General features: G+C 37.1%; 1 protein-coding gene across 2 annotated transcripts in view; it reads right to left on the bottom strand.

The window, feature by feature from the left end:
• Nucleotides 1-13,126: 13,126 nt before the first annotated feature.
• Nucleotides 13,127-27,852, bottom strand: part of LOC131363524 (uncharacterized) — an 81,793-nt gene continuing 67,067 nt past the window's right edge. The window contains exons 7-20 of one of the 2 annotated variants that reach the window (XR_009206334.1): nt 26,455-26,529; nt 25,411-25,515; nt 22,606-22,698; nt 22,120-22,203; nt 19,883-19,978; nt 19,496-19,579; nt 16,330-16,368; nt 16,067-16,159; nt 15,782-15,877; nt 15,667-15,685; nt 15,504-15,561; nt 15,291-15,351; nt 14,809-14,829; nt 13,127-14,695 (exon numbers count right to left, since the gene is read on the bottom strand). Coding sequence is in view for 1 of the 2 variants with exons in the window: in XM_058406146.1 (XP_058262129.1) it covers nt 15,337-15,351; nt 15,504-15,561; nt 15,667-15,685; nt 15,782-15,877; nt 16,067-16,159; nt 16,330-16,368; nt 19,496-19,579; nt 19,883-19,978; nt 22,120-22,203; nt 22,606-22,698; nt 25,411-25,515; nt 26,455-26,529 (857 nt within the window). In the remaining variant the exon portion in view is untranslated. Of the gene's footprint in view, nt 14,696-14,808; nt 14,830-14,859; nt 15,051-15,290; nt 15,352-15,503; nt 15,562-15,666; nt 15,686-15,781; nt 15,878-16,066; nt 16,160-16,329; nt 16,369-19,495; nt 19,580-19,882; nt 19,979-22,119; nt 22,204-22,605; nt 22,699-25,410; nt 25,516-26,454; nt 26,530-27,852 lie in introns of those variants that run through there. The other variant, XM_058406146.1, reaches the window with a different exon arrangement.

Genomic DNA, 27,852 nt, shown 5'->3' with positions numbered 1-27,852 from the left:
TTAAGACTTTTTTTTATTAAAAACCTATAACACTGTCCTGTTTCTCACTCTCTCATTGGCTGTAGGTCATCGCCGTATTTTCCATTCAAAACTTCTTTCACACTGCAGGATTGTGAGTTGCCCACAGGTCCAGAAATTTAGCATGCCACATATTTCTGAGGCGTCAGCGACTCATCAGCGACTCTCTCAGATCGCGTCTTTGGTAATTCTCATTGCGTGATTGTCACTCATGTGCCCAAGCTCTGATTTGTCTTGATTTTGGGCATTTGTCAGCGATTTTGCAAAACCAGTCGGCGACTGCAAATCAGAGCTAAAATTGTGCAGTGTGAACTCAGCAAAAGTAGTAGAGGGGAGGTTGTTTCACCTGCTTTGGTGTTAATGAAATTAACAACGGATGCACTAGACGGGCAACAATGAGATGACCCCCAAAATAGGAATGTTTTTACAGGTGGAGGCCACTGACATTTTTTTCAGGATGGCACATCAATATGTGTCATTGCCGGAAGGTGTGCTGTGTCTCCCAGCACAGTCTCAAGAGCATGGAGGACATTCCAGGAGATAGGCAGTTACTATAGGAGAGCTGGACAGGGTCGCTTAACCCATCAGCAGGACCGGTATCTGCTTCTTTGTGCAAGGAGGAATAGGATGAGCACTGCCAGAACCCTACAAAATCACCTGCAGCAGGCCACTGGTGTAAATGTCTCTGACCAAACAATCAGAAACAGACTTCATGAGGGTGGCCGGAGGACTCAACGTCCTCTAGTGGGCCCTGTGCTCACTGCCCGGCACTGTGGAGCTCGACTGCACTGTAAACCCCGAAAAGTTCACAGAACTCAAAAAAATTAAGCAACTGATTGCCTTAAAACTTTTAAGTTGATGAACTTAAAACTCAAATGTCTTAATAACTTAAAAATGTTGATTACATACTACATGTTTCTTTTGATTGCAGTTAAATTAATTTGCTCATTAAGTCAACTCAAATATTTTCATTTAATGTGACAAAGTTTTCATTCACATCTCCCTATTGGACTAATTTAACAGAACTTAAAAAAATTAAGTACAAGAACACACAATTTTAAGTTAATGATTTATTTGTTCTCTTACAAGATTATTTTTAATTATACTTAAGTCGAACAATTTGACTTAAAAAAAACCTCAAAATAATTTTGCTCAAAACTTAAAAAATTTGTGGCAACTGATTGCCTCAATTAATTTGACTACAACAAACTTTAACAGCTTGAGTAAATGTCTGCTATTGAACAGTATTTTTCTTACAATTTAAAAACACTATATTTAAAAGAACAATAAAGTATAATTCATAATTAAATATAAAATATAATTTTTAAAAAAAGTACAGAAATTTATGTGCACCATGACTATTGGGCGAAAACTTGAATTGGGCAACAGGGGAGAAAATTTTATGAACGTACAATAAGTGTAACAAACAAACTTGCTAACATTGTTGAAGTGTTACATTTGTAGAACATAAAAAACACCTGACTGAAAACCTGCAGATATCACAGCAACTTAAGGCATTATTTTCACAGAAGGAAAATCATTTGGAACCAGTAATAATGCCCCACTCACACCTCTCTGTTAGATGACTTTCTATACATTTATCATTAAGTCATTCTTGAGAGTCTGCAACTTGGGCGACAGTTTGCCATCTAAGTAAAATTTTCATAATAAATTCAAAAGTGTTGGTCAGTCCCATGGGATAGCTAAGGTGTAATGCATAGATCAATCCAAACATTACCAAAAAGACATCAGCAAGTCTGGAGAGGCTGACCACAATCTCACTTTCAATAATGACAGATTTTCAAAGGCTGGTAATGAACTGAACCTCTATCATTGTCACTAATGAATGTAAGGAGGGCCACTGCGACATCACCGAGCTCTGGTTCATCAGTCTCATCCTGAATGGGTGAAAGAACCACAAATCACAAATCAACTGATGGTGTCTGCAAATATCAGAGAGCTAAATTTCATTGATTAAAAAAACATTTGTCTTTTTTAAAAAAATATTCTCTCCTGATCAGTTAAGTACTGTGGGTCCAGTGCAAAATTAAGTACATGCTAGTCATAAACTACACGATTCTATGAACTAGAGGAATCTACAAAACATTATGCTGTTATGTACTGTCATATTTCAAGTTTTGTTGAGGTCAGATAGCAAGGTAAGGTACTTGTTAGGTGATCACATGCAAGACTGAGCAGGTGCTGGACTGTATTACCCAAAGTAATACAAGGGTAGTTTAACACTACACAGTACCTTTATTAAGAAGCATAGAAAAAGCAAAGAGAAAACAGTCCATTACTTTGTTCCCTTTGTGAAAACACCAGCAAATATTGTCTATCTAGCCTCCCAATTCATACTCACTGGGTGTGAGAAAGAATTTGGCATTGTTCTTTGAAGATAATACTGCCATTTCTAGATCACAAGATCTAATTTCTCCTACAGCACCTATATTTGGAAAATTAGAATTCAAAATACTTTAGACTACTGCTTCTTTATTTGACACACTTAAAGTCAAAAATTAAAAGCTCTATCCAACAAGTTGTTTTGTGTATGAGGATAATTTTTGACTAACTATTGGAGTTATGTCTGAGAGAATGCCTCTGATTGGCTGTTCAGCGTAGTGAATCGGTGTACGATAAGAGAAATGGAAGTGATAGAATTGAAGAAAGCAAAAAACGGTGTGAAGAGGGCACTCACGGAAGTCACTCACTCATTTTTCATCTTCATCTCATATGACCAGTTAAATAAGGGAATATTTCCACAACAACAAGGCCATCTGGAATGAAGAAACGAAAATTGTCTGTGGTAAACGACAGTTGTGTGAAAATTCTAAGCAAACACTGCTAAGTTTACAGCTTGTCTGCAGTCCATGGTCTTTCGCTTTCTTTCTTTGATTGACAAATACAGACTACATCCGCTTGTCATTATGGAGAGTTCTTCTCATGCAGGTGCAGAATGTACATAGACATTTGCTGTCGACTTTAGTATTTGCAGTGTGTACAGTTTTTGGCCCAGGCGGATGCGACATGAGGCGATGCTGCGACAGGTCTTCGTTGCTAGTTTTTTCATTTGACCTTGGTGTGTCTCTGCCATGAGTTACAACTATAATTTGAGAGTTGTTTGTGAACAGACTACAAATGAAGAGGTGAAACAGAAGATCGGTCTTCTACACAAGATTCAGTTAAGCTACTAGTGAACTTAAGTGGCAGGAGACATATATTAAACTCAAGAACATGTACAGAAAAATGTTTTACTAAACAACTGGCACTTTGAACAAGACAACAATGATCTGTTATTCTGCAGTGGAGTGAAGAAAAACATAAGAACCTCTAACAATCACCTATGTGGATGGATAGACTTAACAAAGGTAAGTGTGAAAACATGTTTGTATTTTGATGAACTGTTCACTTAAAATAGAGTGGTGGTGTTATTTTTTCAAGGATACTCACTGTGCAGGTTCTGAAAAATCCAGATACACAGAAAGGGCATGGAGAACAGTGAATGGTGCCTGGTGTGAATGTCTTGTAATTCCTATAATAATGAAAATAGAATTGTACATACTGCTGACTGTGAAGTTTACTAAACAAACTGATTTTAAACAGTAATTCAACATATATCCACTAATAACCTGTTCACATCATAATTTGAATCAGAGAACCTGTCCAACATCATAAAGGTTTAACCCATGAAGTGTATAATAATCTCTTCACCTGCTCATCATGGATTTTTTAAATTTCAGCCAGAGCATCTGCTGTCTTCCCAGTTTTGGAAGCCTTCTGCCTGAATAAGGTAATCAGTCTAGGAAGATGGCGGTCAAGCTCAGCATAGAATGTGTTTGGGAGGTTCTGGTTTGTAATCCGTTGGAACTCTTGATTCAAGTGTAATAGATTCTCCAAGTTGGACCATCAGCTCCTTCCCTATGGTGACGACAAGAGCTTCACCTGGAATTTTCTCCAAATAACTGAAGTGGCGAATTGGCTTTGTACCAGCAAACACCACCACTTTTAGCTGAAACGGTGATGTGAAGGATGCACAACAATATACTTTAATTCATTATCAATATTATTTTCCAGACTCTTGCATTCAAACTGGTCTAACTGCTTTTTGTATCGCTTTGCTACAGGTTCACCTACCAAAAGTGTAAACAAACATACAGTGCAGCTTCAAGTGATAGAGACAAAACAGTTCTACTAGTTTGATAGTAACAGGGCTGTGAAAGACCTTGGATAATGAATCCCAAACGTGTGTTTTTGTAATCCTCCAGTACGTGTTTTCAGCTCAAAACAGTGGTGTTTGCTGGTCCGGTACCACTTCATTCATTTTGGAAAAAAAAGAGTTAATTGCTTGGTTTGACCTTAGGGAAGAAGCTGATGGGTCTGGAGGATTTATTACAATGCTATAAAGCAGCAAAAAACCATATATGAGTAATAACCAAACTGTAAGTTTTGAAATTGGCTTTAAACTAGACAGAATTTGCAATGTGTTATCAACCAAGTGAAAACTGGAAAAAGAGAGCTAATCCATTTGACCTCAGACTCCATTTTAAGAGTAGGCCAGAGGTCCATGAGCTCCTTCACTGGTGGGCAGGTATTGACTATGGTCTGTCGCCGCAGGGCAAATGTGGCCTGCATCATCTTTCTAATGAAGGGCAGGTTTTTCTCAGTCTTTTTGACTTCAACAATTTGCTGCCTCAATTGCTCAAGGCTTAAGGGACTCTCTCCATTGGGAAAATTTGGTAGGAAGTTCAGTTCTGCTCGCTTGGGTCTTAATGTTAGAGTGTGAAGGTTCACACTCTGGCTTGGTTCAACTTCTTTTTCCAGCATTTACAGTGACCTCCTGACATCCAGCCTGCCTCATCTTGCCCCTGTAATTGCCCATCTTAAACTGTGCTTCCATCCATTCCAGCCAGTCTTAGATTATAGAGAAGATTCAAGCAGATTATTAGAAGATCATGTAATATATCTGGAGGAAAGCCTGTGATTGGATGGAAGTAATCCAGGGACTCATGCAAGACACAGCCACCTTTCACCTTTCAAAGAAACACAAAAGATGGTGCCTTTGACATTTTGACCAACTCTTTCAATGAAGACACCATCCTGCTCAAGAGTATGAACATCACGCACCAGTGGAGCAAGTACAGCTGCATATCCATATTTATGGATGTCTGTCACTTTTGCTATTATTGCTAGCTGTATAGCATGTAATGCTGATCGGTATTTTGGTGAACAATTGGCAAGGACCCAGTAAACAACAAAAAGTTTGTGAATTTTATGTGATGTGCCAAGTGGGTTGACAATTTCAAGCTCATCAGTATATAGCTGGAGTGGTAGGATGAGATCCTTTGTTGACAGTAACTCATTTTCAAGGAAATATCAGCCACTAGAGCACAACAGATATTGAGCAGGTTCATTATTTGGTTCAATAATCTTAACAATGTCTGTGTTTCTGAACAATTCCTGAATCATGTTGTTCTTTAGATCAGTGTCACACTGATCATCATCCTCCACTTCTGTGCTCTGGCCTGGACATTCTACATGGAAATCACTAGTGACCTCAGATATACTGGATTGGGGATTTTAAGTATCTTTGCTGACAATGTTACTGCGTAAGTCTGATGCAAGACTTGCTTGGTGTGCTCTACTTTTATGGGAATTTAATGAAGAGTATATATTTGTGCTATAGTTACAATCCTTCAGTGGCGGACCCTCAGGGCCAGCAAGGCCTTCTCTGCTGGCCTAAACAGCAGTGATCTGAATCACTGACTTGCATTTTAATATATTGAATATATTTTTCCATGAATGTGTATTAAATTATTCCCAATAGTCTATTCTCTACATTTCAAATTCAAATTCAAATTCAAATTTTTATTGGTCACATACGAAATCATACACAGAGTATACACATATACATACACACATATACAAAGAGTAAAAAAGAAAAATTTAAAGTGTGGACATGAAAAATAGGAGATATAGTTAAGAATATATAGGAGGGAAAAGTATATATACATATACATATATATATATATATATATATATATATATATATATATATATATATATGTATACTATACTTGAGATATATATATATATATATATATATATATATACATATATATAGTATCAATATAGCAGTAATATAAATAAAATAAAATAAAAATAATAATAATAAAAATAGTAACAAAATAGTTATATAAAACTAAATATAAAAAACAAATATAAAAAACAAAAATATAATACTATACATAAAAATAATACTATACAATAATACAGTACAACATATATATATATATATAGTATATGTGAAAAATAAAACAATATATAAATAAATATATACGTGTAGACTCTAATATATAGAAGATACAGTATATGCACATACACTATATTGCCAAAAGTATTCGCTCACCTGCCTTGACTCGCATATGAACTTAAGTGACATCCCATTCCTAATCCATAGGGTGTCTTGGTAAAATGTCTTGGTATGCTGAAGCATTCAGAGTTCCTTTCACTGGAACTAAGGGGCCAAGCCCAGCTCCTGAAAAACAACCCCATACCATAATCCCCCCTCCACCAAACTTTACACTTGGCACAATGCAGTCAGACAAGTACCGTTCTCCTGGCAACTGCCAAACCCAGACTTGTCCATCAGATTGCCAGATGGAGAAGCGCGATTTGTCACTCCAGAGAACGCGTCTCCACTGCTCTAGAGTCCAGTGGCAGTGTGCTTTACACCACTGCATCCGACACTTTGCATTGCACTTGGTGATGTATGGCTTGGATGCAGCTGCTCGGCCATGGAAACCCATTCCATGAAGCTCTCTGCGCACTGTTCTTGAGCTAATCTGAAGGCCACATGAAGTTTGGAGGTCTGTAGCGATTGACTCTGCAGAAAGTTGGCGACCTCTTCGCACTATGTGCCTCAGCATCCGCTGACCCCGCTCCGTCAGTTTACGTGGCCTACCACTTCGTGGCTGAGTTGCTGTCGTTCCCAAACACTTCCACGTTCTTATAATACAGCTGACAGTTGACTGTGGAATATTTAGGAGCGAGGAAATTTCACGACTGGATTTGTTGCACAGGTGGCATCCTATCACAGTTCCACGCTGGAATTCACTGAGCTCCTGAGAGCGACCCATTCTTTCACAAATGTTTGTAAAAACAGTCTGCATGCCTAGGTGCTTGATTTTATACACCTGTGGCCATGGAAGTGATTGGAACACCTGATTCTGATTATTTGGATGGGTGAGCGAATACTTTTGGCAATATAGTGTATGTAGATAAAAATGGTCAACTCTGAAATGGTGTAGCAAATGAATACAGTATGTACAGTGTGCATATGTAAGATAAATATATATGTAAATGTATATGTATATATAAGGCAAATATAAATGTCCAATTGAACAGGGAGTAAAGTGTCAGTGCAGTGTGCACACAAAGATGTACAGAAAAGATGTACAGTGAGAGTGTTATTGTGTGTACAGAGTAGTGCAGAGTACAAAGTAGTGCAATTATTGCATGTGCAACAATCAACTGAGATAGAATGTGATGTCGTGTGGGGGTAAGTCCAGAAAGTCCATATTCTAGGTGTACTGGTTGAGGGCCTGAATGGCCTGCGGGAAGAAGCTCCTCCTCATTCTCTCTGTGTTCGCCTTCAAGGAACAGAAACATTTCCCTGACCTCAACAGAGAGAAGAGTCCATTGTTGGGATGGCTGAGGTCCTTCATAATCTTCCTGGCTTTGGTCCAGCACCGCTTGCTGTATATGTTGTCCAGGTCAGGAAGCTCGGTGCGGATGGTACGCTCTGCTGATCGCACCACCCTCTGGAGAGCTTGCCTGTCCTGTTTGGTGTTGTTCCCAAACCAGGCTGTGATACTTCCCATCAGGATGATCTCAATGGTGCAGGTGTAGAATGTCTTTAGCACCTTTGAGGGCAGTTTAAAGTCCTTCAGGTGTCTGAGATGATAAAGACACTGCCGGGCCTTTTCACCAGGGTGTTAATGTGACAGGACCATGTCAGGTCCTGCGTGATGTAAACACCTAGGTACCGGAACCTGTCCACTCTCTCCACCTGGGTCCCGTCGATAGTGAGGGGCTGGTAATTCCTTTCCTGCTTTGTGCTAAAGTCCACTATCAGCTCCTTAGTCTTGCTGACGTTCAGGAAGAGATTGTTGACCTGGCACTATGTCTCCAGGTTTTTGATCTCCTCTAGGTAGGCCGTCTCGTCGTTATTGGAGATCAGGCCCACCACCACAGTATCGTCTGCAAACTTCACGATGTTGGTGGAGCTGGAAGTGGCAACACAGTCAAAGGTGTACAGTGAGTACAGCAGGGGGCTCAGAACACAACCCTGGGGGGCTCCAGTGCTGAGGGTGAGTGAGGGTGAGACATGGTTGCCCACCCTTACTGCCTGAGGTCTGTCTCGCAGGAAGTTGGAGATCCATTGACACAGGGATGGGCTAAGGCCCAGGATCTCCAACTTAGTGGTGAGTATGGAGGGAATTATGGTGTTAAACGCTGAACTGTAGTCGACAAACAGCATTTTGACATAATTCCCCTTCCTGCTGTCCAGATGGCTCAGGGCTGCATGATGGAGGTGTGCGATGGCATCCTCAGTAGATCGGCTGGGACGGTACACGAACTGTAGCAGGTCAAAGGTGTCAGGTAGGGAAAAAGTGATGAAGTCTCTGATTAGTCTTTCAAAGCACTTCATCACTACTGAGGTCAGGGCTACTGGGCGGTAGTTGTTAAGGCAGGCGTGTTGGGGTTTCTTGGGGACAGGAACAATGGTGGACTGTTTGAAGCACAGTGTTCCAAGGAGAGGCTGAATATATCAGTGAACACAGGTGCAAGCTGGTTAGCACAGGCCTTCAGAACCTGACCCGTGAAGCCATCTGGTCCTGCTGCTTTCCTGGTATTCACTCTCCTGAATGCCTTTCTCACGTCGTGCTCCGAGATGATGAACGCGTTGTCCTCTCCGGCATGCTCCTCGTGTGTGCTGCCTATAACACTGTTAGCACTGCTAATGCCATTAGCGCTATGAGCTGCAAACTTGAAGCGAGCATAAAAGGTGTTTAGCTCATCTTCCAGAGAAGCGTCCGCATTCATCGATCTGGAAGATGGTGTTTTGTAGTCCATCATAGTTCTTAGTCCCTGCCACAGACTCCTAGAGCCACTCTGTTGAAATTGTGACTCTATTTACTGTCCATAGCGCCGCTTCGCCTCCTTCACCACTCTGCGCACTCTCTAGGATGCAGCTTTATACTCCTCCATGTTTCCACTGGCGAGCCCCGTGTTGTACGCAGCGGAGCAGGTTTCTCAGAGCGTCGCGAATGGATTTATCCACCCACGGCTTCTGATTAGGAAACATTCTGATGATAGTCTTGTGAACTGTATCATCCGCTAGTTTCCCGATGAATCCCACAACCGCTTCCATAAACATGTTGACGTCATCAGAGCTGAGCTGGAACATGTCCCAGAGCGTCCTCCAGAGCGTCCTGCAGAGCGGCCACTGATTGGTCCGTCCAGCGTAAGACCTCCCTCCGAGCCGGAACTTCCGGCTTGAGCCTTTGTTTATATTTTGGCATGAGGAAGATGCCGGCATGGTCGGATTTCCCAAACGGTGGGCGAGATTGTGCCTTGTAGCCATCTCTGACTGTAATGTAGCAGTGGTCCAGTGTCCTTTCACCCCTGGTAGGGCAGCTGATGTGCTGGTAAAAGTTCGGGGCTGTGCGTTTGAGGTTGGCACTGTTAAAGTCCCCCACCACAATAAGCGCAGCGTCCCGGTGCTGAGTCTGGTGTTGTATGAGTGCTTCATGCAGCTCGCATAAAGCAGTGTCCGTGTCCGCCTGAGGCGGAATATAAACAGCGCTGACTATGACCAATGTAAAACTCCAGAGGAAGATGATTTGACGACATTTGATGGTCAGTAGTTCCAGGTTGGGTGTGCAGGAGCGTGTGATAGGAACAATGCTCGCGCTGTTGCACCAGCCACTGTTCACCATTAAACACACGCCACCTCCTCTTGACTTCCCCGAGTCCAGTGTCCTGTCCATGCGGTAAACCGAGAAGAACTCGGCCGGCTGGATGGCATGGTCTGGCACCGCTGGGTTCAGCCATGTCTCTGTGAAGCAGAGGAGATTGCAGTCCCGTATGTCTCTCTGGAACTTTACCCTGGCCCTGAGGTCATCAAGCTTGTTCTCCAGTGACTGGACGTTGGCGAGCAGGATGCTAAGCAGAGGTGTGCACGGGCTCTCAGCCTGTTCCTGACGCCGGCTCATTTCCCCCGAGGCCGCCGCTTCGGGTCGCATCCTTTGTTCTCCCTCAGGATCTCACTCAGCCAGCTTGGATCCGGGGTCAAAAACGTCGAATTGTGAGTACATTGTACACCAATAGAAATAAGAGTATCTCTACTGTAACAAATGTACTCCATGATGAAGAATTAGCTGGTATTACTGAACTGAAACGTAATTTAAAAGACAAAAATAAAGAAAAAGTGGTAGGAGCAGTCGTGACGGCAGCCGACCTCACCGGTGCCATCATAGATTATGTAAGCTTTATTTTGGAGCTTTTCTCTCTTGGTTGCGCTGCTTCCAGTAGTGTATATTTATGATAAGAGTATTTATCCAATCATATTTCAGCCTGTGGCTGGCATCATGGTTTGTGCGGCCTTAAGGCCTTCAGAATTAAAAGTGCAGGCAGCCAAAGCTTAAAATAAGTGGCAATGGAATTGTTACCTTAACCAATCAGATTTCGAGTTGGCGTCAGTGGGGCCATCTAGCAGGTATACGATTACGTAGGCAACTTACTGTCCTTTGATTGGATAGTTGGAGTAGTCAGAGGCAGTGACCCACCCATATACATTGTTTCTATATTCACTGCATCTCATTTCAGATGAGAATGTCTTTTTGAGAAAAGTAACCGTAATAAAATGGACTATTCCTTGTGAGGTGTGAAATACTGTAGTCTAATAACGGTTGATTAGTGTCTATTGCCGTGGTGTCCAGGAGCGATTCTAGAATTTTCAGGGGGGCTCGGCCCCCAATGAGGGTATAATAGTAAAAAAAAAATAATAAAAAAAAATAAATAAATAAAATAAATGTTTGACTAACAGGGTAGGATGGTAAATGTATTGCAGCATTCCAGTGTATTGCACAGATGTGTATAACATTTGAGTATTGAAAAGCCAAATACGAGTCTTCCTGATCACACACACACACACTTGTCCTCTGATCCTCGCTCTGCAACGCCGCAGTGAAGAACGCGCTGAAAGACAGGGAGGAGCCGAAAGTCTGCCGCTGTGTCATATAAAATTATATATAAAAAGGGGACTGAGACGATCACCAGTTTGTGTACAGTTTATGGAAAATTGCAGAAATTTATGAGGGCTGAGTAGAAAATGTCAGGGGTTCATAATGATGGTATAAAGGTGGATTAATTCAGGAAGGACACCAGTGAAGGCCTAGGTGTGAAATGCACAGTCCGCCACTGCAATCCTTGTATGGGCAGACCATTGTTTCATGATTTTTTAAATGTTTTTTTCATTGTCTAGACACATTTACATTTCCAGGAGAAGCTAAGGAACACAAAATATCCCAGTCTATTGCACACGCGTAAAGCTATGACGTGCCGGGTTTGCCATGTTGCTATCTTCACGGGGGGGCCATGTTGCTAATCACTTCACAGGGGGTACATTTGGGGTCTGGATTCTATTCGCTCAGACATTTCCATAGAGGTGTAAATCATCTAAATCGACCAATGGGTTCCAGAGATATGAGCGTGTGTAACAAAGAATGCAGAATAATTTTAGGTGAAGGGCAATATAATTATTACCTTAATTATGTACCTTAACCATGCACCTGAACTATGCAGGGACATCTACTGGCAGAAATACACTTATTATTGATCTGTTGCGTGAACTCCAACAAAATCATAAAAAATATTAAATAATTTTAAGCACTCACCCGGGGGACTTAGTTTGCCTATATGTGGCCTTGACCACATGTGCTAACACTACCAAGTTTGAGGCATGCTCTAATGTTGAAATAATAGAAATAAATGAAATTATGCTTTCAAGTAGTGCTTACTTAATCAGAAAAATAGTTGAAGTTAATCAAAAATTATCAGTTTAATTTATTCAAAAGCAGTAAAATGTCACAGAAACTCGAAATCTCGAAAAGTCAGTAGAACTTTTTCTTAAAAAGTAAGTTTACAGTACTTAATCTATTTAATTACTTTCAACATTCGGGTTTACAGTGGCTTTTGTTATTAAACGCCAGAATTGGCAGGTACACCACTGGCGCCCTGTGCTTTTCACAGATGAGAGCAGGTTCACCTTGAACACATGTGACAGATCTGAAAGGGTCTGGAGATGCCGTGGAGAATGTTATGCTGCCTGTAACATCATTCAGCATGACCAGTTTGGTGGTGTGTCAGTGATGGTGCGGGGAGGCTTATCCATGGAGGGACACACACATGCCTACAGGCTAGACAAAGGCACCCAGACTGCAAATTAAGTATCGGGAAGAAATCCTAGGACCCATTGTCAGACCCTACGCTGGTGCAGTGGGTCCTGGGTTCCTCCTGGTTCATGACAATGCCCAGCCTCATGTGGAGAGAGTATGCAGGCAGTTCCTGGAGGATGAAGGGATTGATATCTTTGAATGGTTTTTGTTTGTTTTTAAGGGTGATTCATGTAGAAAGTGTTTTCTGTGAGTAACAAATCACACAAAGTGTGACAAATCCCACTGCAAAGCAGAACTAAGCTCCAATACTGAAAATAATTATCCAGGTTTCAGCTGAAATGCAGTGTTTGGGTTTATATCAGCTTCAGTGTAGTCTCTCATACATAAAGAACTTTAATAAACATTATTTTATTTCAGGGGCAGGAAACGCTAAATAACGCTTCTGTTCATAATAAAGCAAAATGAAGAATAAATCTTTCTGAATTATTTTAATATAAATTAGACTTCCTTAGAGAAGACATGGTTTTAATCAGAATAATTGTATAACAACAAATACACCAAAATTTATAGTCAGAAATAAAAATTAATTAAACAGATAAATCAGAATAGTAATGAATTTATTTATGTTTCATTATTATCATAACAAACCTGGAAGCACTGTGTTCACATGGCTGAATATATTATAGAACCAGTACATGAGATTTGGAAACAATAAAAAAGTAAAACAAGCAACATATAACACTGTATTTCTGTTATACTGAATACTGTTCTGTACTCACAATTTAATTCATGTAGAAAGTGAAAAAATACTGATATTTACATAAGCCACATTTTACATATAAAAAATCAGTGTTTTAAGACACAGCACATCATGATTCCTGCTCCTTTTTTTAAATTTTTTTGAAATGCAGAACAACCAAAAACACAATCTGATCAGATGCTGCTGCTATCAATTCAGCATTGATATTCATTGACACACACCTGAGTAGTTTACAGTGTATAAAAGTATACAGTGACATTTCCTGTGTTCCTGTACTGAACGTTATACACAATTATAGAATTTTTTTTTTTTTTTACTTTTTGTACCGTTCCTGCATGACTCTTACATTAAATATTTACATAGCATGTAATCTGATTTGTTCTGTATATAAATAATAAACTCTGAGCTCCCAAAGATGCAATAAATGAATAGAAATCCCTGGAGATTTATACACAGATTTCTGATAACAGACTACTGTGTCATAAACACAGGTGAATTTGGCAGATGATTAAACAATACAATAAATGTTTTTAATGCCAGACTGAGTTTAAATCCTAATTTTAATCCTACAAAATGTCTTAAAATAGGCAATTTAGTAAAAAAATCTAGTCATAATACCTGACAATTAAATAATAAAAACAATTATATAGCAGAAGCAAACATGAATATAAGAGATTCACATTTAAGTATCACATGAAGGATTGTAAAAAAAAAAAATACAAATATAAAAATAAGATATAAAAATATAACACATTACAGGCATCTTTAAAATAAATCTTTGACACAATTAAACTAGTGCATTCAGTTACTTACAGTCTCAGGGGGAAAAAAAATCTATATTTTTATTTATCAGGACCTAAATAATAACTGTGTGGTTCTCACTAACTTCTATAAAGAAACTAATAACCTCAGATACTCATTTTTTTTTCCCCTAAAAATAAATACACCTTTCCTTCCGCCACCATTAATAAGAGAGGAATTAGCAGCCAGGTTACTAATGAAATAAACCAAATTAGTTCATCATCATGAAGTGTGACTATGTCTGTAAAAGCAGAACTTTGGGCAGTTTGGTGTACAGGATCACTCGTGTGAGTGTCTACATCATGTCAAGAAGAAAGGACATCAGCCAGGACTCATCATTTTACAGTGTGAAGGACTGTTTACATACATATGGGGAGATACAGCTGCTCTGTATTTATGAGGAGTGAGCATCTCAGCAAATTCAGTCCAATCTCACACCGCTTAATGTTCAGACATATAAAGAAAAACCGAAAGCAACATATTAAGCAGATTAAACCAACTGTGAAGCATGGTGGTGTAGGAATGATGATGTGGGCTTGTTGAGCTATAGGACCTGGGAATCATGCAGTCAGTGAGACAGTTGATAAAGTCCATTTTATTACCAGAATATTCTTGAAACATATGTGAGATCATCTGTCCAGCAGCTTAATCTGAGCTGAAATTAGGTCATGAAACAGGACAAAGATGCTAAATGTTCAGAATGTTGGTTCATGTTTAGGGAAAAAATGATTACATGTCAAAATGTGTTTTTTTTTTTTTTGTTCTCACCTGAGTTGTTTCCAGAAGTTGCTGTAAACCAAACAGTGGTTATTAGTCCCTGACATATAAAAAGACAACTGTGTTTTGTTTTCCCCATAAGTGCAAACCACAGCTAGAAAAGTTGTATAGACTAATAACCTATTACAGTCACTAGTGGTTGCTGTAGGGATGTCAGCTATTCAGGTGACAGTGCAGAAACCAGGTAAATGTACATTAGCAATCTTCTGGGGTTGTGTTGGAGGAATTTTTTGCTTTAAACAAAAGAGGGAGGGTTATTCATGAGTATAAATATATGAAAAGCCCAGTGTAATGAGTAATGTATTAGTCTGTCTATTATTATTAATGTAGGGAGGAACTGTATTCAGCTGAACATATAGTAAGTGTAAGTAAATTAATTGTGGATCAGATTTTACTGTTTTGTTATTTGTTTAAACTCTATGTAGTTATATAAACAATTAATGTAAAATAAAATAATGCGGTATTTACCCTACCTGCTAAGACCCTGAGGGCTGAGGATCAGGAGCCAGATTCGCCAGTTCATGTTGTGGAATCCTGTGTTAAAGGCAAGACATTATTTTTAGGAAGTGTTCTGCTTATTTGTCTCATACAATGTAAAATGTGGAAACTGCATAAAAGTTAATGATGTTCATCAGATTTATTTCTATTTATTCCATGTTAAATATTACACACAGTGATATACTGACCCTCTGAGTCTTTTTACACACACACGACTGTCGCAGCTTCTTTATGCCATTTGCTAATCTGTAATAATGAGAATAAAAAATGATCATGTCTTCAGTCTGAACTGAACTGATAATGACAATAAATCTATCTGTATATTTATATCCTTTAAAAATACACACATACCTTTCTCTGTTCTTCTTCCCTGTGAAAAAGTAAAACATGACAGTATTTTAGAACAGAAACTGGTCATGTTTAGAGAGTACACAAGTACTACACAGATCCAGTAGATTATACTTACAGAAAGTAGATATTTGTAAAGTAAGGTAGCACACAGCAAAGACACTTTCAGTGGGTAGGAGAATAAGTCGCAGATCCACTGTCCGCTCACCATTTCCTGTTTATAATGATGTGTGGAAAAGATAAGAAATTGTAATTCTATATGTTTATATTAACTGGACTGATTTCAGTAACATTTTTGTGTATAATATTATTTTTATCTTTCGGTAATTTCACACTAACATATTTTACAGTGATGAATTTTATAGTATTATTATTAAAATCACAGACCATAGAGCTCACTCACGTGCTTTTAGGATCAGCTCTACTAATAACACAACAGTGTTCACAAGAACAACCCCCACTGTACCAAACATGAACACAACCAAATGGGGTAAAGCTGGAATACAAAGACAGGAGAATTAGAGAAAACATTCATTTTTCCTTTTTTAAACTGATTTTATTGTTTTATAAATTTTAATAAAGGTATTTTATGGCCTGATTTTAATTCAGATACATGTTGATGGAGACACAGCAGTGTACTGTGACAGAAAATAATAGTGTACTTACAGTGATGTGTCTCAGGGTCTCTGGAGTCATATCTTTTATCTGTGGTAATTAAAGCAAAATCATTGATATCAGCAGCATCAAGTCTGTGATAGTAGAAACAAAATCTTTTCCCTGTTCATGTCTTAAAGTAATCTTGTGTATTTTATTAGTATCCTGGATGAGAATTTTTCTCCTGTATTGATTGTGGAAGTAGGAAGGATCTGCTTATTTTTCCCAATTGGTTTCTAAATGTTGGTTTATGTTGAGGGAAATTGTATATATATTGAATATATACTGTTTTTTTTTGTAACCTGAGGTAATTTATTTGTTTACAGAAATTTGTGATGAAAACACGAATGTTATATAGACCATGATAAATAATAATAATAATAATAATAATAATGAAATATTAACTTGATTTTTCCAATGACTTTATGAAAAAAGAGGCTGGTAAAGAAATGACTCTCTGTAGTTTTTACAGCATAAGTGCTGAAAGCTAACCCCCCCATCAGGAACCTTACTGACTGTTATAAAGCATCAAGATTTATTCCATAAATGTTAAAAAAAAGTCTCCTAACAGAAAATGTCATGAATAATTATTTGCTTTTTTTTGTTAAATATCCACAGAGCTTCTACTTGTGAAAGAACTGTTACTATAGAAACAGTAACTTTCAGTATTACAATGAATGCATTAATATAAAACATAAATACTCAGGTCTGTGCAATTTTTGACAATTAATAAAAACTTTCTGATTTGAGAATTCACCTGATCAGTAGTCTTTTTTATTATAAAAATAAAAATACTATTACTGAGGTGTGACATTATAGCACATGCCACAATAGATGGTCTAAACAGTTCAGTATCCTTCTGTGTAATTAACAAATCCATATTCCTTCAGCTTAAACTAGCTTAAACTAGCTTAAACTGTTCTACATGGAAGTAAATGCTAATGATATTTGGTCTGTTACAGAGGGGAGATGCTCTGAGGGGGTTTACAATTTCATATAACACAAAGATCTACAGAATCTGTTCTTTTGTGTTTGTTAATAAAGAGCACTGCTGTGTGAACTTCATCAGCTGTAACATCTAGACCAGGAGTCTCCAACATGTCGCTGAGTAGCTCGCCCAAAGTCTCATAGAATATGTACAAAACTGATAAAATCACATTAACTCAACAAACCTGTTTAAATTTCTCCCCAATCAAACTTACATCAAACTTAACTTCTATCCTGCTGCAGCAAGATGCAGGACGCGTGTGCTGTAGACATTTCTTATTAGTGCAGCTGGTGTTTCAGAGTAAAGTACTGTGTAATATTTCCCATTGCATATGCATATGAAATCTTGCACCTTGCCATAAAAATACTATTATTTAATCCCATAAAATCCAATACAGTTGCAGGTATCTGGTACCGTAAATATCAAATGTGTTCCTTTTTTATGAAAAGTGTCTTTTTCAGTCTTGCTGAGGCCATCAGTGCATGTGCCATGGGACGTGTCAATAATAATGTACAGATAAATAACAGAATTCATATGAATGAACAAAATCTGATGATAATAACTGATAAATCTAGTCAGTAAACCTGTCGTGATAAATCAGTTAACTCACTCAACAATGAACATGCTGCTGCTTATTATGAATTTTAAATGATTTATTGCAAAATATGACTGTTCAATATTGACTTTTTTTTAAAGTTCACACAAAAATTGTTTATTCACCTGCTTTGGTTTATGGCAATAAGCTGTGTAAATAAATGTTGTTAATAATATAAGAGGAGTGGCTCTTGGCCACATTCATTTTGTCAAAGTAGCTCTCACAGAATAAAAGGTTGGAGACCCCTGATCTAGACTGTATGTGTAACAGGATAATCATCATATAAAATTCTGAACTCAGAGCTTCCCCATTAACCAAAGACATGTACATTTCTACACTGAACTGTCTGCATAAAAACTTGTCACAAAAAAAGACGTTTCAAATTTTCTGCTTTGCGATTTGATCTGAATGAAAAAAAATCTTTACAGCATTTACAAAAAAAAAACCTCCCAAATTCAGGTTGAAAAAAAAAATTCAGGCATTAATATTCAGGTCGAAAAAAACCCCCGCAAGCCTTCAAATTCAGGTCTTAACATCTGGGCTTTTACAGGAAGAGCAATGGATTGCAGATGTCTCGGGCCCGTGTCTCAGTGCACTTTAAAGTGTACATCCTGCTCCCTGTACAGTTCACTTGGAGGGGAATTGTTTTGCCGATTGGAACACGGCTCTTGTAATTAACCTGCAGGAGAAACTGCTCTGAGGAAGATTGTGCAGGGATTGCAGGCTGTGAAGACCAAGGGGTAAGTTAAATTAGTTTTATTAATGAACAGGGCAGTATGAGTTATTTTAATCTAATATTAGTCTAAAAAAAGAACGTAACTTCGCTTATTGACTAGCATTGTGCTGAAGACACAAAAAGACAAAAAAATTAACAGTACACTAAAATAACTCATACTGCCCTGCTATTTAATAAAACTAATTTAACTTAACACTTGGTATAAAGATTGTGTTTTCTTGTAAATGCTGTAATGATTTTTTTTTCATTCAGATCAAATTGCAAAGCAGAAAAATTCAAACTTCTTTTTTGTGACAAGTTTTTATGCAGTTTATGTGATTCAATATGATATTTTACTTTCAGGAATTTTGGCACTATTATACTTCCATATCAGGCTCTAAGAATAGCAGCAGGATGAACCCATGTTAGAGAGCACTGATATAAACTACATGTATAAACATAAGAAGATAAAATGTAAGCAGAAACACAGAGTGACGTCATTATCTCAACACAAGGTGGAATATCAGTGCAGCTGCTTCTGAATTTGGGGACATTGCTATTTTAAAGGTTTAATTTCCCTCTTATTTGCCCTGAATTGCTACAGATACAGATTCATCCAACATGACATTCAGAATGTAAATGTTTCTACAATATTAACATGTCACTTGATTTTGTTGACATAATCACTGACATTAACAATGTTTGTATTTAAAGGTATCTGTGAAAATCCAGTGATTAAAAACTTAATGTTCTTATGCTGTAAAACAAATGTTTACATTTTAATGTAGTTTTAAGCATTTATGTTGAATTGACTTGAATATTTTATTTTATGCTTTCATAATAAAAGGGATTTGAAAAAGAGCTGAAAAGTGATGAATACCTGTGACATAGTTTATATGCGTAAACAGCGTAATCTTGGACAAGATTTGGAGGAATACAGTCACACAGACCAATGCATCACGTTCTACAAACCGAGAAAAACACACATTTATACACCAAAAATCATGACACTGTTATTACCTGAATGTTCTGTGAACAAATAATTCACTAAACTGCAGTGAAACACTTTTAAAGCTAAAACACAGGGTCATGCTTTTGTACTGGATGATTCTGAGCTTTTTCCTCTTATCTTCCTGATCGTCTGTTCTGTTCAGCTTTAAATAAAACTATTAGAACTTCTTATGGACATAATAACCATGTGAGGATCATCCAGTGGAAAAGCTTCTCCACCAACAATAAACAGTAATGACACAGGACTGGTACTTACCTTTCACATCAATATTCAGATAATAATGGATGTAGATCGACCCTGAAGTCTTTAGAACCTCCAGGAGCAACATCAATGATATCTGGCGTAAATCCCCTGCAACAAGAAACAGCTATTTTTACATCATCTTCATATGACACATCTCTCACAGGTCTTGCTGAAGCTATTAAATCCACTGAACACTACAGAATCTACAACACCTGATACTTTCTTATCAAATTAATAATAAAATCCAGAATTATTGACTTCCTTCATTTACAAAGCTGTGTGATTTTATATAATAGGATATGGTTTGAGACATGGTGTGTGTGTGTGTGTGAGAGAGAGAGAGAGAGATCAAGTATTTGGCTTGTTCAGTACTCAAATGTTATACACATCTATGCAATACAGTGCAACAACCGTTAAATAAAAAGTAAAAAAAGAAATTAGTCTACAGTATTTCACATCTCACAAGAAATAGTCCATTTTATTACAGTTACTTTTCTCAAAAAAGGCATTCTTGATGCTGTATGTAGCAAACTGCAACCTCCAGAGGACGCAGCATCCGAAATGAGACCCAGTGAATATAGAAACACTGTATATGGGCCGGTCTCTGCCTCTGACTACTCCAACTATCCAATCAAAGGACGGGAAATTGCTGACGTAATCGTATGCCTGCTAGATGCCCCCAGTGACGCCAACTCGAAATCTGATTGGTTAACATAACAATTTCAATACCACTTATTTTAAGCTGCACTATTGATTCTGAAGGCCTTAAGGCAGATTTTCACTTTGGCGACACATGATGTCAGACACTAGCTGAAATATGATTGGATAAATAAAAGTTTTATCATAAATATACACTACTGAAAGCAGCGCAACCCGAGAGAAAAGCTATGAAATGTAGAAAAAAGACTATTGGGAATAATTTAATACACATTCATGGAAAAATATATTAAACATTAAAATGCAAGTCAGTGTTTCAGATCACTGCTGTTTAGGCCAGCAGAGAAGGCCTTGCTGGCCCTGACGGTCCACCACTGGATGGAATATACCACAACAACCATGATTTGGTTCATCATTAAAATGATTAAAGTTATTCAGACAGAGGGAAGGGAGAGAAGTTAAACTAAAATTTAAAGAAATGAAATTAAAACCCAAATCTAGACAATTAAATATTCTGTATATCATGAACATTTTTTATGTATAGCATGAAGTGAAATGTGTTTAGAATTATGTAAACTTTGTAAATTTGTGAAATCAATAAAAAAAATGTCTGCTAGTGACTTTTACTAATGTAACATGAACTTGGCGTCAGGCCAACAGAGGGAGGCCTCACCCGAATTCTAACGCAGCCACGAAGAACACTTCCGGGGTGTTGTATTCTTAAGCAGCGTGTTCTCGACGTGACAGGCAGCGAATCAGGTAATGATTGACAGCGCTCTGATCCAATGGCGTTGGGCATTGTCAGATTGTCGGGGGCGGGGCGGTTACTATCATATTTGAAGGGAAGCCGGCGCCTCGGTCCTCAGAGCATCTCTGTCTTTCCTGGGTGTTTTTAGGGAATATTTGCATTTATTCACAATTTAACTCGGTTAGCTACTCATGATGATCTTTCATGATTTTCGATAAAGCAGGACACAAGAGAATGATGCGCATCAGAGGGGATTTAGAAGTGGCTATATGCCATATACCTGCCTATAAACCCTGCACTACACCACTGTGTATCACTGGCTGGAGTTACTGGTTCCAGTTTCGGTTTCGTTTACCCCGTGTTTGATTTTGATTTTCCGATTTCTTTGCTTAGCGTTTTTGTTCTAATAAAGCTTTACATATGGATCCTGAATCTTCTGCATCAGTCCAGTCCTTACAACTAAACAGTTAAAATAAATAAAAAGTCTGGAAATATCATGCAGATCATTTCCAGGGAAAAACACAGCAGGTTTAATTCTCAGACACCAGAATCAAATGTTTTTGTCTCCCGAGTACAGAACATCCTTCACTTTAACATTTTAATTCATTGTATTTCTGGCCAACACACAAACTTTGGATCTTTAAGAGTTTGTGTTTTAGGAATGAACTTGTTTAATCAGTTAATTCTATCTAAGTCTATGGATTTGTAATTAATGTAAAGTCTGTGGACTCAAAGTACAGTCATGTGGTTATGAAATTATATTACATCAAATTTAATGTCTGTATTTTCTGACTGGCAAAAATAAATAAGATAAAAAGTAGAATAAAGTATTACACTTACTTACTCGAACTGAAAAAATAATAAAGAAAATCATCCAAATAAACCCAAAGCACAGTGAAGAGTGGAACTAATAACTCAATCGCACCTCCTGAAAAACAGAGAATATTAATTACAGAAATATCACAGTTGAAGGTTTATTTTCAAGCTAAAATTAGTATTAGGGTTTTTAGTTATACTAATAAAGTCATTATTAAAATGATTCAGTCCCATCAGATACACTAAAACTGAAATATTACATGATTAAACTGATCCTAGGATATGTCTGGACAATAAAAACAACAAAATATTGTTTAAGAAATGAATATTTATAATTTAAAAAGTTAAATGTGTATAAAATTGATTACATTCTGTGCATGTATTCTAAATGTTTTATAAATAATAAATAGCCTTTAGTATAAGAAGTGCTGGGGAAAATATAATAGTACATTTAATCATTTAATGAAATGTGAATCAATGAAATGTAACATTACCTGCAAAAAGTGGTACTTACTTTGAATTACCATTGAAAAAACAGTTATTCGTAGAATATCGCAGAGCAATGTAATTCTGTAAATTATTAGTGTTCTAGTCCTTTTACGCCATACTGTATAAAATATAGGAAATAAAGAATTATTAAAAGGTTATTTCAGAGGTGTGTAAAACCTTTTTAAAAAGAAAACTAATAAAAAACATGAAAATGAAATGTTTAAACATCAGTGCACTTGTTCCAGTTTAAGGATCTGTGTAACTGTGATGTATTAATATACAACAAATTATTCAATATGCTTTTATATGTGAATAATTACAGAACTGAATCATCCACTATTGAAATAAATAAAATACTATAAATAATGTTGTCCTCAACACTAGACCTGATTACAGGAATACAAAATAACAGGAATTCACACAGAGAAGACAAAAATGTACTTTTTTCAAAAATAAGAATTAATACTTGATCATTTCATATCCCATGGTGTTTAACCCTCATCACCTGCTGTAGGTTATAACACACTTTAAAAAGTCAATTAATTATAAAACCTACTACTTTTTAAAGGAAATAAAGTAAGATATTAAAGAGGATATTATCAGCAGGGATGGTGAACCTTATTCAATAATGTATAGCCACATTATTAGTTATTAGATAAACATCTATAACAAAACTTTGATTTAAAATAATTTCTAATCATAAACATAATCTTTTTTTATTATAAATGATTTTAAAAATACGTTCAACACTACTGTATATTTTTCTGTAGTTTAATGTATCATTCAATCAGTAAACTGTTCAACTGCTCAGTCAACTGATTAAATATTAATTATCTATTTTTCTAACACAGTCAAGACGTTAATCAAGAATTTAAGTGGAAATGAATCTGAACAGGTACACTTATTATTTAGTGTATGTAGAAATGTTCAGGTTCAGTGTATTAGATATTATAAAATGTCAGATTATGATGATGGAGTCTGCACACTCACTAAGTCTGGATTAAAATCACTGTAGAGAAACATAAATATTGTTTCAGCTGAAACTACAGACTTATAACACAGAGGTGTGTCTCAGAAACTCTGGATTCTGATGTTGAGCTCAAACGCATGACTCTTGTGTGATTTCAGACTCAGTGTGAAGTCCAGCATCACCATCTGACTGTCTGATGGAACTACAACATTTCACACTTATGTTCTGGCTGTAAACACATTCAGACAAACTGTGGAATGACATTTGAGGATAATATTAAACATAACATAAATATAACACAGATGAGAAAATATATATATGTATATGATATATATAATATATGAATTCCGAATGACTGACAGCAGTGTAGGTGTTTCTAACTCTCTTATATTAATAGTCAAGAAGATTTTATTGTCATTTCATTATATAGAGCTTGTGCAGTATACAGTGAAATGAAACAAAGTTCCTCCTGGACCCTGCTGCTACATTAAACACAGAACTACATAAGACAACACAGAACCAAAAACCAAGAACTAAGTGCTCGAACACTACATAAAGTTCTACATAAAGTACATGTGTGCAAGACAGAGTGCTGGTTCTGTCTGGAATCACTTTCCCGTCCTCTGTCTCACATAATGCCGTGTTATTGTTCCCGTCTTCCAGAATCACAGTAAACAAAAACAGTAAACAGTCAGTAAACAAATACTGTAAAATATTTCTTCAGTTTCTGTTGTTCTCTTGGTGGATTACAGAAAATTTAATTAATCACCAGAACAACACCAATAACTTATCTTGACTAAAACCTAACAAAGCTAATATCATCTGAGGATCTGAGGACTTTGTGTGTCCAGTTTGTCGCACAGCGGCCTGTTCCTAACCTGTTCACATGTGCTCAACAGAAACCACAGAAATCTTTATAAAATATGAAGTGTTCTTATATCTGTTCTACACATGCTCAGGTAAAAGAGACAGATTCTGGAAATTGGTAATATTATTTATTTATATTATTATAAACCAGTCAGTCTAGGATTTTGTGGTTTTGGAATCACAGAAATGAAAATAAAATTAAGAAAACTCTACAATATTCTGAGAAGGTTTTTCACAATTACTGCAGAATTTCAGCAGATTTTGGCATTTTAGCACATTTCATAATTCATTACCTTTAGTTTTAAATTTAACTCTATAATATCAAAGTTATCTGGTGTTTAAGGATTGGAGCTTAAATGTAAACTGTTTCTGCAAGATCAGTCTTTATGCTGTCCAAGTAAAACATCTGCACTGCTTTTATTTCTGTCTCTTTTAGACTCGAGATTCTAGACATTGAAATTATTCAACATTTTTATGTTAAGCAGAGAAAATCAATACTTTACATGCCCAGAAAAAGGAGAGTTATGATCGCATCATAATGGACTGTATACTATATTTATTTTCAGGTTATCTGAGATACATATAGATATGTAAAATCTCAAGCTGCTTCATATTCACTATACAGGGTATGTTCTAATGGCACTGTAATGCTCATATAGTCCACTAGATGGACAATTACATAACACTTGATATTACATTTCAGAAAGAGTGACTGATTATGCCCTTATTAGAGTGTGTCTGTATCTGTCAATCAATTCTATAATATATTATAAAGAAAAAGGATTTTCTTAAAAGTAACGTTACTTTAAAATAAGAAAATATAAAATTTGTACTCTTCTCTGACCTCAATGCTCATATACACACACCAACTTTCTCTGTCTCACGCTCTATCTTTTTTGTTTTTTTCACACACACACACACACACACACACACACACACACACACACACACAGATTATTAGACTTAAATATAATAAATAGTTGAAACACCTACCTGCAGCGATAATACCCAGAATAGGAATAAGTATCACCAGGAGCAAGATTATCAGAGCTACTTTCGCTTCAGTGGTTAAATTATACACAATATTCAGAAAAATAGCTAGACAAGAAACACAAACAAACAAAAATGTTAGTATATATTACACAAATACACACCGTGCTTTGTAAAGAAAAATACAAAAAGGAAACAACAATCTAAATAGAGAACTAAAACCTTTTTTTGGATTCATACAGTAAACCTTATCACATCAACTGCAGCAAGCAGCCGTAATAATTCATCTAGACACTGATGTGATTTATTCAAAGCTGCACTGAGGAGAGCTGACAGAATTATAATACAGTAAAATTATAATACAGCAGAATTATAACACATCACCAGTGTCACAGTGGCACCAGGGTTAGTTTCGGAAAAGTTAGTTAGTTAGTTAGTGTTAGTTTTTGAAAAAGCACAGCATTCACTAATGATATAAGTGTTTACATTATGTGAGAAAGTTTTGTAATTTAAATAAAAACTTAAACAAGAAAAGTTACATTTGTGCGTCTCTATAATGAGAAGAGTTACACAGGATTCAAAACATTTTCATGGTTTATTTGTTTGTTTTTATTTTAGGTCACAAAATCTAATTTGTTGCAACATGTACTGTGCAGTTTCCTGAGTTTCCAGGTTTCATTTTATGATTTTAATTCTTTTACGGGACAATAAGTAAATATAAAAGCACTTCTAACACTCCAACCACTTATAATATATTAAATAATATATTTTAAAACAGGACTTTATCTCCTGGGTCCAAGACCTTTGTCTAATCCTGTCTTACTGTAACTGATCCCCTGATTTGAGGGAGAATGTAACATAACACTATATGATCAATCAGGTAACATTCTGTTTGGAGATTCTCAGACCAGTGTTTCATGGAGAAGAAGAACATAATTATAAAATTATTTTATTCCTTAATTGGTTTCTTCCTAACTTTACTCTTTCTAAAGGTATGTAATAAGATCTTGCAGATAGTAATGGTGTGATGATTTCATGTATACTCACAAGAATAAGCAAAAATAGTCACCACAATGTACTGTAGTAGAATTGCCAAGTTGACAGTTAATCGCTGTGGAGTTTCTGCAATATAATAAATACACAGTATGTACAGTGAGGGAAAAAATTATTTCATCCCCTGCTGATTTTGTATGTTTGCCCACTGACAAAGAAATGATCAGTCTGTAATTTTAATGGTAGGTTTATCTGAACAGTGAGAGACAGAATAACAACAAAAAAAAAATCCCAAAAAAAACACATTTCAGAAAAGTTCTACATTGATTTGCATTTTAATGAGTGAAATAAGTATTTGATCCCCTATCAATCAGAAAGATTTCTGGCTCCCAGGTGTCTTTTATACAGGTAATGAGCTGAGATTACAGTAGGAGCACTCTCAGGGAATGCTCTTAATCTCAGCTCATTAACTGTATGAAAGACACCCTGTCCACAGAAGGAAGCAACCAATCAGATTCCAAACTCTCCATCATGGCCAAGACCAAAGAGCTGTCCATGGATGTCAGGGACAAGACTGTAGACCTACACAAGGCTGGAATGAGCTACAAAGACCATCGCCAAGCAGCTTGGTGAGGAGGTGACAACAGTTGGTGCGATTATTCCCAAATGGAAGAAACACAAAAGGACTGTCAATCTTCCTCGGTCTGGGGCTCCATGCAAGATCTCACCTCATGGAGTTTCAATGATCATGAGAACGGCGAGGAATCAGCCCAGAATTACACTGGAGGATTTTGTCAATGATCTCAAGGCAGCTGAGAAAGAAAACCAAGAAAACAATTGGTAACACACTACGCTGTGAAAGAATGAAATCCAGTAGCGCCCGCAAGGTCCCCCTGCTAAAGAAAGCACATGTACAGGCTCATCTGAAGTTTGCCAGTGAACATCTGAACGATTCAGAGGAGAACTGGGTGAAAGTGTTGTGGTCAAATGAGACCATAATCCAGCTCTTTGGCATCAACTCAACTCGCCGTGTTTGGAGGAGGAGGAATGCTGCCTATGACCCCAAGTACACCATCCCCAGGTGACAGGACAACTACACCACATCAAAGGGACAATGGACTGGGCCATGTACCATTAAATCTTGGATGAGAACCTCCTTCCCTCAGCCAGGGCATTGAAAATGGGTCGTGGATGGATATTCCAGCCTGACAATGACCCAAATACTTATTTCACTCAATAAAATGCAAATCAATATATAACTTTTCTGAAATGCATTTTTATGGATTTTTTTGTTGCTATTCTGCCTCTCACTGTTCAAATACACCTACCATTAAAATTACAGACTGATCATTTCTTTGTCAGTGGGCAAACGTACAAAATCAGCAGGGGATCAAAAAATTTTTTTCCCTCACTGTATAGATTAAGCAAGTGTTTTCTTAAATCCCATATATA

Source organism: Hemibagrus wyckioides, linkage group LG13, assembly GCF_019097595.1.
Source record: "Hemibagrus wyckioides isolate EC202008001 linkage group LG13, SWU_Hwy_1.0, whole genome shotgun sequence".
NCBI classification, from domain to species: domain Eukaryota; kingdom Metazoa; phylum Chordata; class Actinopteri; order Siluriformes; family Bagridae; genus Hemibagrus; species Hemibagrus wyckioides.
The sequence above is the reverse complement of the archived record's forward strand: the minus strand, read 5'-3'. Positions and strand labels throughout refer to the sequence as shown.